Source organism: Dicentrarchus labrax, unplaced genomic scaffold (assembly GCF_905237075.1).
Source record: "Dicentrarchus labrax unplaced genomic scaffold, dlabrax2021, whole genome shotgun sequence".
Taxonomy (NCBI): Eukaryota; Metazoa; Chordata; class Actinopteri; family Moronidae; genus Dicentrarchus; species Dicentrarchus labrax.
The window spans coordinates 29,047,076-29,061,342 of NW_026136720.1; the positions used below are offsets into that span (position 1 = coordinate 29,047,076).

General features: G+C 38.6%; 1 protein-coding gene across 5 annotated transcripts in view; it reads right to left on the bottom strand.

Annotated features, from left to right (window-relative positions):
• The window catches only part of ndrg4 (NDRG family member 4), a 60,155-nt gene that overhangs the window by 27,264 nt on the left and 18,624 nt on the right, over positions 1-14,267 (bottom strand). For 3 of the 5 annotated variants that reach the window (XM_051383244.1, XM_051383246.1, XM_051383245.1), the window contains 2 exons: positions 4,675-4,765; positions 775-933 (listed from right to left, as the gene is read on the bottom strand). In XM_051383244.1, coding sequence (XP_051239204.1) covers positions 775-933; positions 4,675-4,765 — 250 coding nt within the window. The remainder of the gene's footprint in view (positions 1-774; positions 934-4,674; positions 4,766-14,267) is intronic. The other 2 variants (XM_051383250.1, XM_051383247.1) reach the window with 1 other exon arrangement.

The window sequence follows — 14,267 nt, forward strand, 5'->3', positions numbered from 1 at the left end:
CGTCGAAGGCTGCTATATAATAATACAAAGCTCACCAAAGGTGGTATAAGATGTGTAGAGAACAACTATTATTATGCAGATTTTATACATATTTTATATTAAAAAATACATATGATTGATGTAAAAAATATGCATTATTATAGACTGAATATGCCAACAGTGTATAAAGTAATTAAAATTAACTTTACTATGACCGGCCACAATATTAAAATGTTGTTTACATGTTTTCAGTGATAATAATCAATTAAAAAGATATCATTTGGGTGCATAAAGAGTACTTTACTTTTAATACCTTCAGTATATTTTACTGATTCATATATAATATTAATTTACAGAGTATTGTTATTTTTATTTTAGTAAATAATTAAATCTTCTTCTCAACTACTTCTACCACTGCAGGTCATGGTTATGATATTTCAACAGTATTAGCATTTTTACTGATTTACCACTGTGCAGAAAATGGGTGCTTTCTAATTACCAGCAGTTACCATCGGCCCTGTTGGTGTAGATACAACAAAATTAAAAGTCCACTGTAGTGCTTAAAGAGAATGATAGTGAATAATAATTAATTGAACTCATTCCAATGTGAACAAGTCAGTTTCTTGAAGTTTTTGCTTCATGATTTAGTTCTACATTATAGAATTTATTTAATGCGTCTGGTGGTCCCGTTTTCTGCTCAGCTGCACACAGCTGTGTTCCATGTTGGTTGTGTGTGTTTATTCAGTGTGCTGGCACTCAGATGTTTCTGCTTGTTCTGCTGCTTCTGGTAGTTACCGGGAGGACCCCGCTGGTCCGACGGCGGGCCTGGCGGAGCCAGTGCCGTGCGATGACATGCCAGCGGTGAGTGGGGCGGCTGGGGGGAGGAGGGTTGTTAAGGGGCGCGGGGCTGGCGGGGGACGGTAACCCCCCCGGTGCCTCCTCTCCTTTATCCTGCTGTGTTTGGAAGACAGAGCATCAACATACAGTAAACATCAAAATGCAATGCAAATCATGATTCATTTTCTGATGAAATGTTTATGGAAGACTTAGAAATGTGCTCAGTGATCTTCGAAGCCTTTGGAGCTCCGAAGAAACTTCTGGCCTCACTTTGCTTCATTTCTATTCCAGCTTCACCATAAAGGTCAAGCTGAAGATGTGCAGTCTTCCTTTAACAGAAATAGAGACCTGTTGGATTAAAATGTCAGGCCAGAAATAAGCCGCATTCATGTCACATGGGAAACACCGTTAATATAAGAAGGCTGTAGCTGGTATGTTACTTTCAGGGCCATAGCTAGGACCTCAGACATACTGAGGCCCCTGCATCAAATTTTGACCAGACACCAAGAGGAGAGTCTTTTAATTCTTTGGATTTTTAATACTTAATTTCCTCAATTATTCCAGTCATAGTTAGATTCCCCAACTTGATTGTCTAAGGACTCTCCACAGTGAAAAAACTAAGAGTTAGTTTTTAATTGTTGAATATTAAATCAGGTTGCTAAAACCCCCAAATTACTTTGAAAAATACAGAGGACAGACCCTAAGTGTCCTCGATGTTAGCTACGGCCAGGGTTACTTTTCAACATTATTACATTTATTAAAGGTAGGCTGCCTTCGTCTTCACTACCTTTATTGACACACTGCTGAGTTTGTTAGCACATTAACACCATCAACTGTTGATCAGCAAAATAGCAAAAAAATCAACAGTCAAATGAGTGGGTCCTTCAGTACTTGCCTGATACAGACAAAACTGTGGCATACATACAAAAACATTGATCAATAGTTCTACTAGTGGTGAAAAACTACATACATACGTTCCAACTGTCTTGATATGTTCTTTTTTCACATAAACACCTGCAGCTTTGTCAGGAATGATAAACAGTATATTTCTTTGATAAAATTAGCAAAATGAATGATTATCATGTAACTACAGCTGCAACAATTCGATGATGAATCGATAGTTAATTAATTGGCAACTATTTTGATAATAGATTTGAGTTTTCAACTTCTCAAATGTGAAAATGTTCTGGTGTCTTTAGTCCTCTGTGACAGTAAACTGAGTGTCTTTGGGTTGTGGACAAAACAAGACATTTCAGGACGTCACCTTGGGCTTTGGGAAACAGTCATTTTCCAAACAACTAATGAATTAATCGTGAAAATGATCGACAGATTAATCAACAATGACAATTGTTAGTTGCAGCCTTACATGTGATCATTACTATTTATTGGAATATTTGGAAATCACTGTCAGTTTATATCTTGTTTTAAAGGACTAGTGTGTAACATTCATAGGTATGTTTTCATTAGTGTATAATCACCAGAAAATGTTGTTTTTGTTACTAAGTGGTCCGCCATGTTTCTACAGTAGCCCAGAACGGACAAACAAGCACTGGCTCTAGATATGGCCTTTCACGTTTTCCATGAGTTTCAGGTGAGTGGTATTCAGTTAGTTCCAATCTGCAACTTCACCAATAGATGTCACTGAATCCTACACACTGGTCCTTTAACACGTTAAAAAAAAACACGTGTTGTCACTGTGTTGAGAATTATGTAATTCTGCTGGCCTTCTGTAGGACGGGGCATTTTAACATCTGAAATGCTAGAGTCAAGATAAGTGTGTGACAAAGCTGATCAGGAGCAAAAGAAGAAAAACTTGACTCATTACTCCTTAAACCTTCAAATCCATTTCAACGAATAAAAACTCCCAAGCTTTTCACCACAAGGACATCTCTGTTATGCCTGTATGAACTGAATGCAGCATTAGCCCAACATGACTTGCAGTGAGTCAGACCAACAGTTTTACCAGTGTTCTGTGCCAGGAGGTAATCACTCAGTAACTGCTCTTAAAGGTCACTAACATACTGTTGCACAACACCAGAGCTACAGACTTTAAATGAGCTGGGAGATGAGAGAGGCAGGAGATGAAGTTGCGAGTATTTCTCAGCTCAAGTCGTTTGGACAGAACAATAAAACAAGCGGCCCATTGAGTCGCACAAACATGTAACCGGATCGATGCAGCAGTAGTCGATGGCCTCGATAATTTACCAGCATTGAGTCCTAATGACCGCGCCTGATGACCTTTTGCTGGATCAATAGCAGAATTGGTCATTCATATTGATGCACGGCATAATTTAGGTTACTTTTAATAAGCTCGTAAGAGTCACTGTGTCTCCGGGTTGCACAGTTTCATTTCTGACACAGTGGCCAAGTGAGTCACGGCTAACATGTCAGTGTGCTTCATTCACCGCCTTACTGGTTCTTCCTGCAGAAATAAGAGGCCCGTCAGAAGCAGAAGAATACTCCACTTGTTGTTTACGGTTAGCTCAGTATGTTGTTTTCATGCCATTCTGGGCAGTAATGATTTCGCTGTCTGTTTGCGTGCCACAATAATAAAAACAGCCTTCTCATAATTGGCCACTCAGAATCTCGCATTCATTACTCTTTCATTAAGCATCTGCCATTGCTATTCACACAGCATGTAAGAATAACTCGCCTCACTGAGAAATGGCAGTCTAAGTTTAAAGAGAAAATTAGTCTTTTTTAGGCATATATCTTGCCTCTTCAAGTCTCTTTTATATCAAGTAGATCTGACACCATTTCCATCATTCCTGCAACAAGTGACTCTCAAACATTCAAGAGCCCCAGATTCAGCCACAACCTGTTGCTTAGGTAATGGATAAGTGGACTGGAATAAGTGGCCTTTATGTAACTGCCCACTGCCTCTTCCCTGCTCTGTTCTCCCTCTTTGTCCTCCACTGCTCTCTCTCTCTCAGCTTAAATGAGCTTTCATCTTTTCATAGTGTTGTTATCAAAGAGTCACGGTTGGATGGAGTTCATTAATTTCCTCCTCCGCAGGTAAACAAGTGCATTGTCTAATTATAAGCCATCACAGCTAATGAGCACAAACATCTCTGTCTTAACTACATAAATATGAGAATACTTGTGTACTCTAACTGCTAATTTTAACTTTTAAGCTGCAGTAGGTAAATTCTAAAAACCTTTTGATACTTAAAAATAAAATACTTTTTCCATATTTGCTAAAACTTTCACTGAGACAGATAATCTGTGAAAAAACTGGTTCCCTTGGCTCCTCCTAGTGCTCCTAATGGCATTTACAAGAATCCACAAAAAACAACCAATCAGAGCTAAGAAAGATAGTATTATTGAGTCTCATTCCCAGGTGGTCAAATACAGTTGCTGAGAATGAGACTCAACAATCAGCTATCTTCAAGCCTCTAACCTAAAGTGTCTTTCTATCTTTCTCAGCTTTGATTGGTTGTTTTTGTTCAGGCCTGGTGGATTCTTCAAATGTCATTAGGAGCACTAGGAGGAGCCAGAGGAACCTGATTGTTTCACAGATTATCTGTCTCATGTTCTACTGTCAGGATATAGTGAAAGTTTCAGCAAATATGACAAAAAGTGATTTTTCTAAAAGTTATCTACTGCATCTTTAACATGAAGCTGCAAAACTTGTGTAATTTCACTACTGATGACTTTTACTACATATAGCTGAACATACTGCTGCACTGTTACTGCTAATATTTTAACAGCTTGAAGCTAAGAATAATTGGAAAGTGCAGATAAATATTGAATGCAAATTAAAATGGACGCTGGTCTGAAGGGGTTAGCGCAGAGAGTTTCAGAGCAGTTGAACCTGTGAACACACAGAGGAAAGTCAAAGAAACCAGGTCAACTGACCATGTCTGAGTCCACTCCTCGCTGCTCCGGCAGCAGGGGCTTCTCCTCCGTGAACTGCTGCTCCTTCATACCTGCCATCCTGGACAGCAACCTGCAATCACCATGGCAACACACACAAAAACACACACACACACATCTGAGGTTACGCTATCATTTCATCATGCAGAGTACTGTTTGTGTTCATCGGCATTTGCATCACTAGCACTGTCCTACATGATGATGGTAGTTCAGTTTCAATTGAATGGAATGAAACAGTCCTTCATGGAGTAATTTCACAAATCCACATTGTGAAATTATGGAGGGGATCAGAACACTGATTGGATGTTGTACTGAACTGGAATAATCTGAGCAGTTGACAGATGAGGAAGGAAGGATGGAATCAAGATGGGAGTATGTTTTGCTGCCCTAATTTATCGGAAGATTTACTGGTTCAAAAAGAATAATAATAATACACAGCCACAGTCCAGAAATTTAATGAAAAGTCATGATAAAACATAGGATATAATATATGATATAGAAGCACTGATGCCTTCGATTCAAGCATGATGTAAATCCAATCCTTAAGGTGCTCTCTGTTTTCCTGTTCACTTTTTTGTTTTGTCCTTGTATTTCCTTCCTCTTAAAACTTCTGCGAACGTGATATTTTGGGCATTTTGAAACCAGATTGGCTTATGTCCATGTTTATGTGCTTGCGGTCTTCTTCTTTCTGCCTTTGTGGACACACTGTTGTGTTTACTGGCGCATTACCTCCAGTGTATCACTGGAGTCCGGGGGGGGGTCACTGACAGTCGCCTGTGTGCTTGTACAGTATGTCCACATGCAAGTGCAGGAGATAAACATAACAGTGCCGTTCGCTCATAAAAACATTGCTCTATAGCACTCCTAGTGGTCAGAAATTTCATAGGATACCTTTAATTCTCCTATTGGGTCCACTTAACAAGGGTGGCTGTGTAAGGCACTAATGCAGATGAAGATTGTATTTGTTCTGTCCACTAGAAAATGCATCTGCTCACAAAATTGACAGAGGCAACAGAAAGTTTGTTGTATAACTCATCACCCCCCCCAAAGTTCAGTGCCTGAAATGGGCCAACACATACATACAGGAATGCTGGTAAGGCACTCTTAAAAGCAAACAGCACTGAAAATGGTTAGAGTTATGTTGTGTTTAGGGTTAGGGTTGAGGTAAATTGGGGTACTGGCACCTTTTTTGGCCCAATACAAGTACTGCCAGGTTCAAAGCACGGTATCAACAAAAACACAGTTAAGTGATGTTCTGTTCTGGTTTGCGAGACAACAGAGATGCATTCAAAATTGGACTTGACATAAATGCTTATTGACCGAGATTACTGTAAAGAGTGGAGTTCAGAAGTGCACAGACTACTGCCCCAAAGATAACAAGAGGCTGCATTAAGGTCTAATAAAACTGTCCGTTTGTGTTTGGGGTCACACAAACACACACACACACACACACACACACACACACAGCCATAACACACAGTCATATACAAGGACACCAATATACTCTGACGCATCAGCACACAAACAGATCAGGGTCAGACAGCGTCAGTACAATAACACTGCTTCATGATGGCATTTGTCCACCAATGCTGAAACACACATCACCATACACACACACACACACACACACACACACACACACACACACACACACCAAGGTTATTATACCTAACTAAAACTAGCTGCAAAAAAACCACATTTTAGCTAACTGAAATAAAAAATAAAAACTAGACTGTAAAATAACTGAAACAACATTGCATACCTACAAAACTAAGTAAAATACAATTCAAATATACAGATATACAAATTTGACCAGACAATTTGGTCAAATTTGTCAACACAACAAGCATGTGCATGTACATATGTTTATTTAGACTGGGATGTCAGCAGTTTGGAGATATTTTAAGCAACTTTTACAACAACATTAGCAACATTTAATTTGTTACAGTCTTGTTAACGCTTGAGTTTTCACACATTAACATTTGTTACAGAAAGTGAGGAACATTTGAAGAAAATAAAACATTTTTACAATTCACTGTTGAAACTGTTGTAAAAAAAAGTCTAAGTCTAAGTCTATAAGTATTACTAAGTGCTCATATATCAAATGTAATAGTTGCATTTGGTCTGAAAAAGTTGGCATCGATGCATCCATGAAATAAACAATAAAAACTAAACTGAAACAAGGAAGCTCACTCTGGAAATGATAAACAAAACTAAACAAATTGATAAATTAATTGAAAACAAAAATGAAATGAAACAAATGAAAAATACAAAACTATTATAACACACACACACACACACACACACACACACACACACACACACACACACACACACATTGAATTTAGTTTCTATTAATACTACATCACCTGACTAATGTACCTTTGGATTCAGTACTCCCTGTTAAACTGGCAGATTGGTAAAATTTACAGTTGTTGCCTTTTTCATATTAAATAACACTATCAGGGACTACTTCTGCCCATTTAATGTAAGTTAGAGAGATGGATGATGGGAGAGTGGATGTAAATGTATATAAATAACCTTATATGTTATTTATTTTATGTTACCCTTTCTTAATCATCTGTAATGTTCTATGTGTGTATAGCATGAAGGGACTACAAATTTCTTTTTACTGTGCAACCTTGTGTTGCTTAATGATAAAAATAAATTACCTTGTGCCTTGTACCTTGTAACGAGTATGGCTGGGGTTTCTGGAGTGTTAACTTCACATTAATTAATAACATTAGCCTTGATATAGTGGCATCCAGGACCAGCTCACAGACAGTGGGGGAATAATAAACAACGTGCTACAGCCGTGAACAGGGCTTTTTATAATGCCATGTCACAAAATAATGTAGTTAGCTAATGATACGCTCCTTGTTCTTGGAAATGATGTTAGTCGGGCTGCCTGTGTTACAAGCACCCAGTTTAATCTGTCTTTGGATACCGACTATTGCTCCAACTACAGCCCCATGCACACCACTTACTGTAGGCACACAGAGAAATACTGAAATACAGTAAAACACTGTAAAACTGATGTTGAGTTTTTCCAAACGTAAGTGCTTTAGCAGCACAAACAACATTCCATTCACCTCTACTGAACTGAGGCGGTAACAGACATTTTCGAGGCAAATATCGCAGAACCAGGGCAGATAAAACCAATACTATCTGCTTTTTGTGTGTGATTTGGGTAACTGACCGTGAAAGGGCTTGCAACACCTTCACAGTGACATCAACAGTACACACAACACCTCTCTGTCTCTTCCCTGCTGTCTCATTCCACCCTGTCCTCTCTGTCCAACGTCCTTTGTCCTCTGCTGTTTTCTCTCTCTTCTCTGTCTGGCAGTCATTCAGCGTAATGTGTGTTTTTATCTGACACTCTTAAAAGAGACAAAGCCCAGATGCCACTTACAGTCACTCCCAGCAGCCGATGAAGTGTGTGTGTTGTGCGTGTGACCCTAGAGTGTCACAGTCCCCATACTTACAAGGGAATATCCAACCTCAGAAATATACATCATGCCAGGACAGATTTTTGGAGTAAAGCTCCACCTGTCAAAGCTAATCTGTGAATAATCTGCACACAGACAGTGGGACAAAGCCTTTGTGTCCAAATGAGCTGCATTTCACAATAGTGCAAATAGGTCAGTGTACTTAGTAGCCAACAGATTTTCATTTGGAAATAAACAAATACAGGAATAAAAAACTGAAAACGACCCATTTTCCATTTTTCTGAGAATAAATATGGAAAACGAGAAACGACCAGTTTTTCTACGTTTTTGTTCTGAAAATAAAAACGGAAAACAAAAAACAACCAGTTTTTAGTTCCCATATTTATGAATGGTAGTCGGGGAAACAGCTCATATACCAATTTGGTTTTTATCATTTCAAAATGAAAATCTGTTGGCTGCAGAGTACTCATTCATGCATCAAAGTCTTTTTAAACTATCCAAGGTTATGAAAACATCTAAAATCAATAAATGAAAATTTAGAAAGTTTCATACGTTTGGTAACATTGTCAGTTTTAACACCAACATTGATGTCTTTCATCACAGTATAGTCATACTATAATTTAGTTTACAGCTCAAAAAACACATTCTAGGGTGGAGTACCTCTTTAAAATAGATTTTAGCATCAGCTTATTCCCATCAACACTTTCTCTTAAGGATTTAGGAATGATTAAATCTCAGGTGGTCGAAATTCTGAAGTTGATAATCTTTTTTGGTAATGAGAACATTGTAATATGTCAATTAGTGTAATTCCGTTTGCCTAACCTGGGCATTTTTGTTATTTTTGTAGCCTTTCTTCTCAGTGAAGAGCTTTAGCTTCATACACATTGTCAGTGCCGTTTCCGAAGCATTGTTATCCCGGTAAGAGGACAACTCTGGAATAAATCAGGGAGTGCTTGTGTTTTTGTTTTTTCACATCAAAATTGACACAGTTAAAAATCACAAACATCACATGCATGCTGTCAACAGTTGATCTGTCAGCTTCAAAACACACACACGCCATTCAAACCTTAGAATAGACCTAATGATTTTGTTTTTCTCCTCTCCGCTCTCTTTTTCTCCTTCCCCTCTCTCTACCCCTGCCCTTGCTCTCTCCCTCCCATCGTGACCAGTTTATTAAACGGGCCAGTGTGACCTTTCTGAGGCCACTGGAATGGAGCCACGAGCAGTATTAATATGAGAACAGAGAGCAAACAACACCACCTCCCTTCCTCCTGCTCCCTCACTTTATAGTCTGCTGTTTTCCTCTGTCATCACTTTCCTTGTTTATCACCACTTCAATAACCCATTATCTTCTCTCCAAAACAATAAATGTCTATATTAGTCACATGTTTTGCCTATTCTGTATATCTGATTGACGTTACACTGTAGATAATTGTTTTTACAGTTGCTGTATTAGACAGCAGATATCTGAAAGCTTTTCTCTCCTAAACAATGCTCATTTTACTTTTCCAGTTTGTTGGACTAAAAGTAGGAGTAGTCTAACAAGTCCAACAAGTTTGGGCCACAGTGCTGCTTGTTAAGTTTAAGTTTACAAATTGACCTAATTGAATTCCATTCAACTTTATTTGTATAGCACTTTTCATACAAGTTAGTGCTTCACAGATGACTGACAGGCCGATATAAGACAGAAAAGACACAATGTAAGTATGCCATGTGTCCGCCATCCAAGGAAATTGAATTCAGCTGGCAGAACACTACTGAATGGGGATTTAGAAGTGGGTATACCCAATGCCCACTGAAAAATAAGTAAGTATACCTGTGTTTACCCTGCACAAGACCATTGGTATCACGAGCAACGGATCTCGCTTGTTTGTTCACTTCCTGTCTGATAAAAGGAGACTGGATAAAACGCATCAGGTAAGATGATATAAATAACATGGTGCGGCCATGTTAGTGTTGGAGACGTATATTGTGAGAGATGAGAGATGTAGTTCCGCAGTTTCACACAAAACAAAATGGTAGGCTATGACAAGAAACCCCTTGGAACTCTGCTGCTGCTTTGTGCACATTGTAATAACTAGATATTATTTACCAACTCCTCTCTTCTCTTATCTGGATTATGTACAGTATGGACAGTAATATAACTATGTTTAGAGAGACTATAGTGTGTATGATATAGTATAGTATAGTATAGTTAAAGTCTGGATAAAACCCAAGCCAGTGGGAGTGTGTTCTTGTGAATGACACTGGAGACAACCCGAAGAAGCCTCCAGACTGTCAGGGAGATCAGCTCAATATGCATCAGACGGTGTGTGAACAGTCTAAAGCTGGAATAAAAACGAAAAACTTGATGATTAACACCAGCAGTCACAGCCAGACAAATAAAAGAGCTCCACCTACAGACACTCAAACGTCAGTTTATCCAAAGAAAATGAGCACTATACCGCCCACGTTCTTTAGATAGAAGACAGCGCACCAATGAGCACTGAGCATGAAGGATAGAAAAATCCTAAAGGATTACCTCCTTCTCCTTATTTCACCTCAATAAATCCTTTTTTCTTCCCTTCTTGGATTTCTTACATAACCCCTTTCATTGCTTTACAATTTAGCCTCCAGGACCATCTGTGTACCACAAACTGGATTGTCTCAAAATTTGCATGACTTTGAAAACATTTTCCCCCTAAAGGCTTGTGTGTTTATGGATCCATCACCTTATGTTCCCCATCACTGCATACACACACAAAGTAGTACCACAGTAATACATCCAGTTGATACAGAGCAAAATTAGCATGTGTTTGGTCACTCTCCTATTAGCTCTGTTTTGTTCTCCACCAACTCCTGAGGGAGAAATGTGTCTCTTTAAATTCTCCACTTTCTTCACCAGATCACTAACTGTGACTGCAATTTGGTGCCTCAGCAGGTAGCAGTCAGTTTATCAAAGCATTTCTAACTGAAAACAGCTGTGTACTGCTCCTGGAATCTTGATGAGAACAGAATTTGCGGGATGTAAACTGGTCCTTTAACTATCTTTTTTTCAAAAAAGACGAGCCTAGCATATAACATATATATACAGTAAAGAGACAGGGTTTTGACCGAGGTTTGCTCAACTGTTACTGGCGCACTGAGCAAAAAGGGTCGGGACTTAGGAAGGGTCATTTCTCTGTGGGTTAAATAACTATCAGTGTTGGGCAAGTAACTTTAGAAGTTAAGTAATTAGTTACAGTTACTAATTACTTCTTCCAAAAACTAACTAAATTAGTTACTCAGTTACAAATTATAAAAGTAACTAGTTACTTCAGAAAGTAACTATTGCATTACTTTCAAGTACATTTTTAAATGCTCAAATGTGACCCCACCTCCACCCCTCTTTAACGGAACTTAAAATACATGTGCATGTTCAATTATTTATGATAAATCTGATTATAATGAGATTGACACTTAATACAATACATTATTAACAGAAACAATGTACACAAATCTAAACTATTTTAATGTTGCTGTGGGACAAAGTGAGACTAGCCTCCAATCAAATGCCTGTATGTAGATATTATGTTTATATAGTGGATCTATACAAATAACACAATAGATGTTTTGGAACTTTTGATATTTATTGCCCCTCAACAGGCCACAACTGGGCAAAATTAAATTATGTTTGTTAAGCACTATACCAAAAATAAATAACAAATATATACACTCTTTGTAGTGCAAATAAAACAAAAAGAAACTTCAGACAATTGGTAGATATACTGTACTTCAAGTATGTTCTTCCTCGAAAAAGTAGAACAGTGTAACAATATGAGGAGCTTTCAATCTAACTGAAAAGTACAATGTATGGCAAAACTAAGGAATCCAAATATAAATAGGTAATACATAAGAAATAAAAAATACATCTCCATAAAAATGAATCTCTTTCTCTGGCCATTGACAATCTCACTTCAAGAGGCTGCAGCCAGCCAACAAATAAATCTAAATAAAATTATGCTTTTTAAGCAATGTACCAAAAAACTCTTTTTAGTGCAAATGTAATAAGAGGCAACACAACTCGCCATACCTGTCTCTCGTTGACTGACTCGCTTGTGTTGTTTGTTGTGTGTCCGCGCTTTCGAACACCCGCCCAACTCTACCTCTGATTGGCTTACCATGAAATTTTACTCAGCCTCAGCCATTCGTCAGCATTTATGCGCTTGTCTCGTGCACTGCCCACTAACCAAGGAAAAAAAAGTCTTTGCCTCTCGGCTCAGAGATCTAGTTGGTCTGATGAAAAAAACAGCTTCAATTATAGTAACGCGCCGCATTTTTTGGCAGTAATGGTAACGGCGTTATTAAGATGGGAAGAGTAATCAATTAGATTACTCGTTACTGAAAAAAGTAAAGCTGTTAGTAACGCCGTTATTTATAACGCCGTTATTCCCATCACTGATAACTATGAATGATCCCTTTCACATGATATGTAATCATTTGACCCATTGGTTACATTAAAATATTCATTAGTGCAGCTTTAAAGTTAGGAGTTAAAACATTACTGACTTTACAAATTACTCATAAAAGTATGCCAAATAGCCAGTCGGTGTAGGTCAGAGAATGAATGTGTTATTTCCACCCAGGCATTATACCTGCTGCTCCTGTCTTGGCATCCTCTGCTGTTGAGTCTCTGCTTGTATAACTCTCTCATTCTCTGCTTCTCTTTGTTTCTCTGTTTTTCGAATACGTCACCACTGTTTGACAGTTCGCTTTTTCCAAATCTTTCTTTCTCTCCACCCTCCTCCTCTGTCTTCCAGAATCTTATACCCCTTCTCCTTGTCATCTTTTGACATCTTGCTTTTTCTTCTTGCCACTCCAGCATATGTCTCATATCTAACCCTCTCCATCACTCCTATTCTTTCTCTCACTCCATCTCACCCTCCCATCTCTATCTTTTCTCTTTCCTCATTCCACCCCATCTCATCCCTCTCTTTCGCACCATCTCTATTCACTCTGACATGCTTATGTAAGACAGCTGGTTGTGAAATCAATTACCATTGCATTACACCGGCTATATTTGGCCTCATGACGCCACTGCTGCCGGTGGAAAGATACCGGTGCTGTCCTCCACATTAATGCTTTATGTTGTGTGAAACTACTGTGTGGTGCTCTTGTTGTTTCTTTAATAAGAGATGTTGATACATGTAGTAGAAATCATACGTGATTGTGTGTCTCCTGTATCTACAGTGTGCGTTAATTGTGTACAAATATGTGAATTTGTGGTCTTTAAATTCAGTCAGTCGGTCTATTGATCGTTTGGTTTATTGCAAAACTTTCGTCTGCAGCAAGATGTCAACAATTACCATTCAGATTGTATAATCAAGTCAAGTCAAGTTGATCAGCACACATGCCAACCTCCAGACATCAGAGCCTAAATCAGAAGAGCACACTTAACCAGGATATCTTCAATTACATTCATTCATTTTTCACAGGCATATTAACCTAATAATAACCTTTTATTGGTATAAAGTTTTTGAATGACAGAGACACACAGCCTTCCCGTAACCATAGTAACTAATTTACTCCTGCGAGAAGAGAGGGAGAGACACTGACTCTGTTCTGTCTGTCAACCTAGACAGTGAGAAGAACCCCGTTATCTCCGATGAAAACTTATCCAACTAGCTAATTAATTACCTGAAGATGCCTGACTTAAAGTGTCGTCGTATCAGGAGGGAACGTGCTAACGTTAACTGCAACTGCTGCAGGGGACTCAACTGGCTTTCAGGCTATGAAACACAGTAATGTTACACACTTCAGCTTTTAGATATGTTTTGTGTTTGACCAGGAGTCTCCTCAGGTTAGATGTGTTGACCTGGCCACACAGTTACACAGTATGCATGCTCTGACTCAACAACAAGCTAGATACCTATCCTAGGTACCGAAATTAGGCACCGATTGATTTAACGTGAATCGGTTCTTGGTAGCCCCAATGTGATTCGGTTGGTACACTGCGTGTTTGGTTTGTCTCTTCTGGGCTACTGTAGAAACATGTCGGTTTAACATTGCGGACACCACTGAAGGCGACCCGCAGCGTCTGTAGGTTTAAAAAGCTCATTATAAGGTAACAAAACAACAACGATTTCTATGTTCAGATGATTATGCACT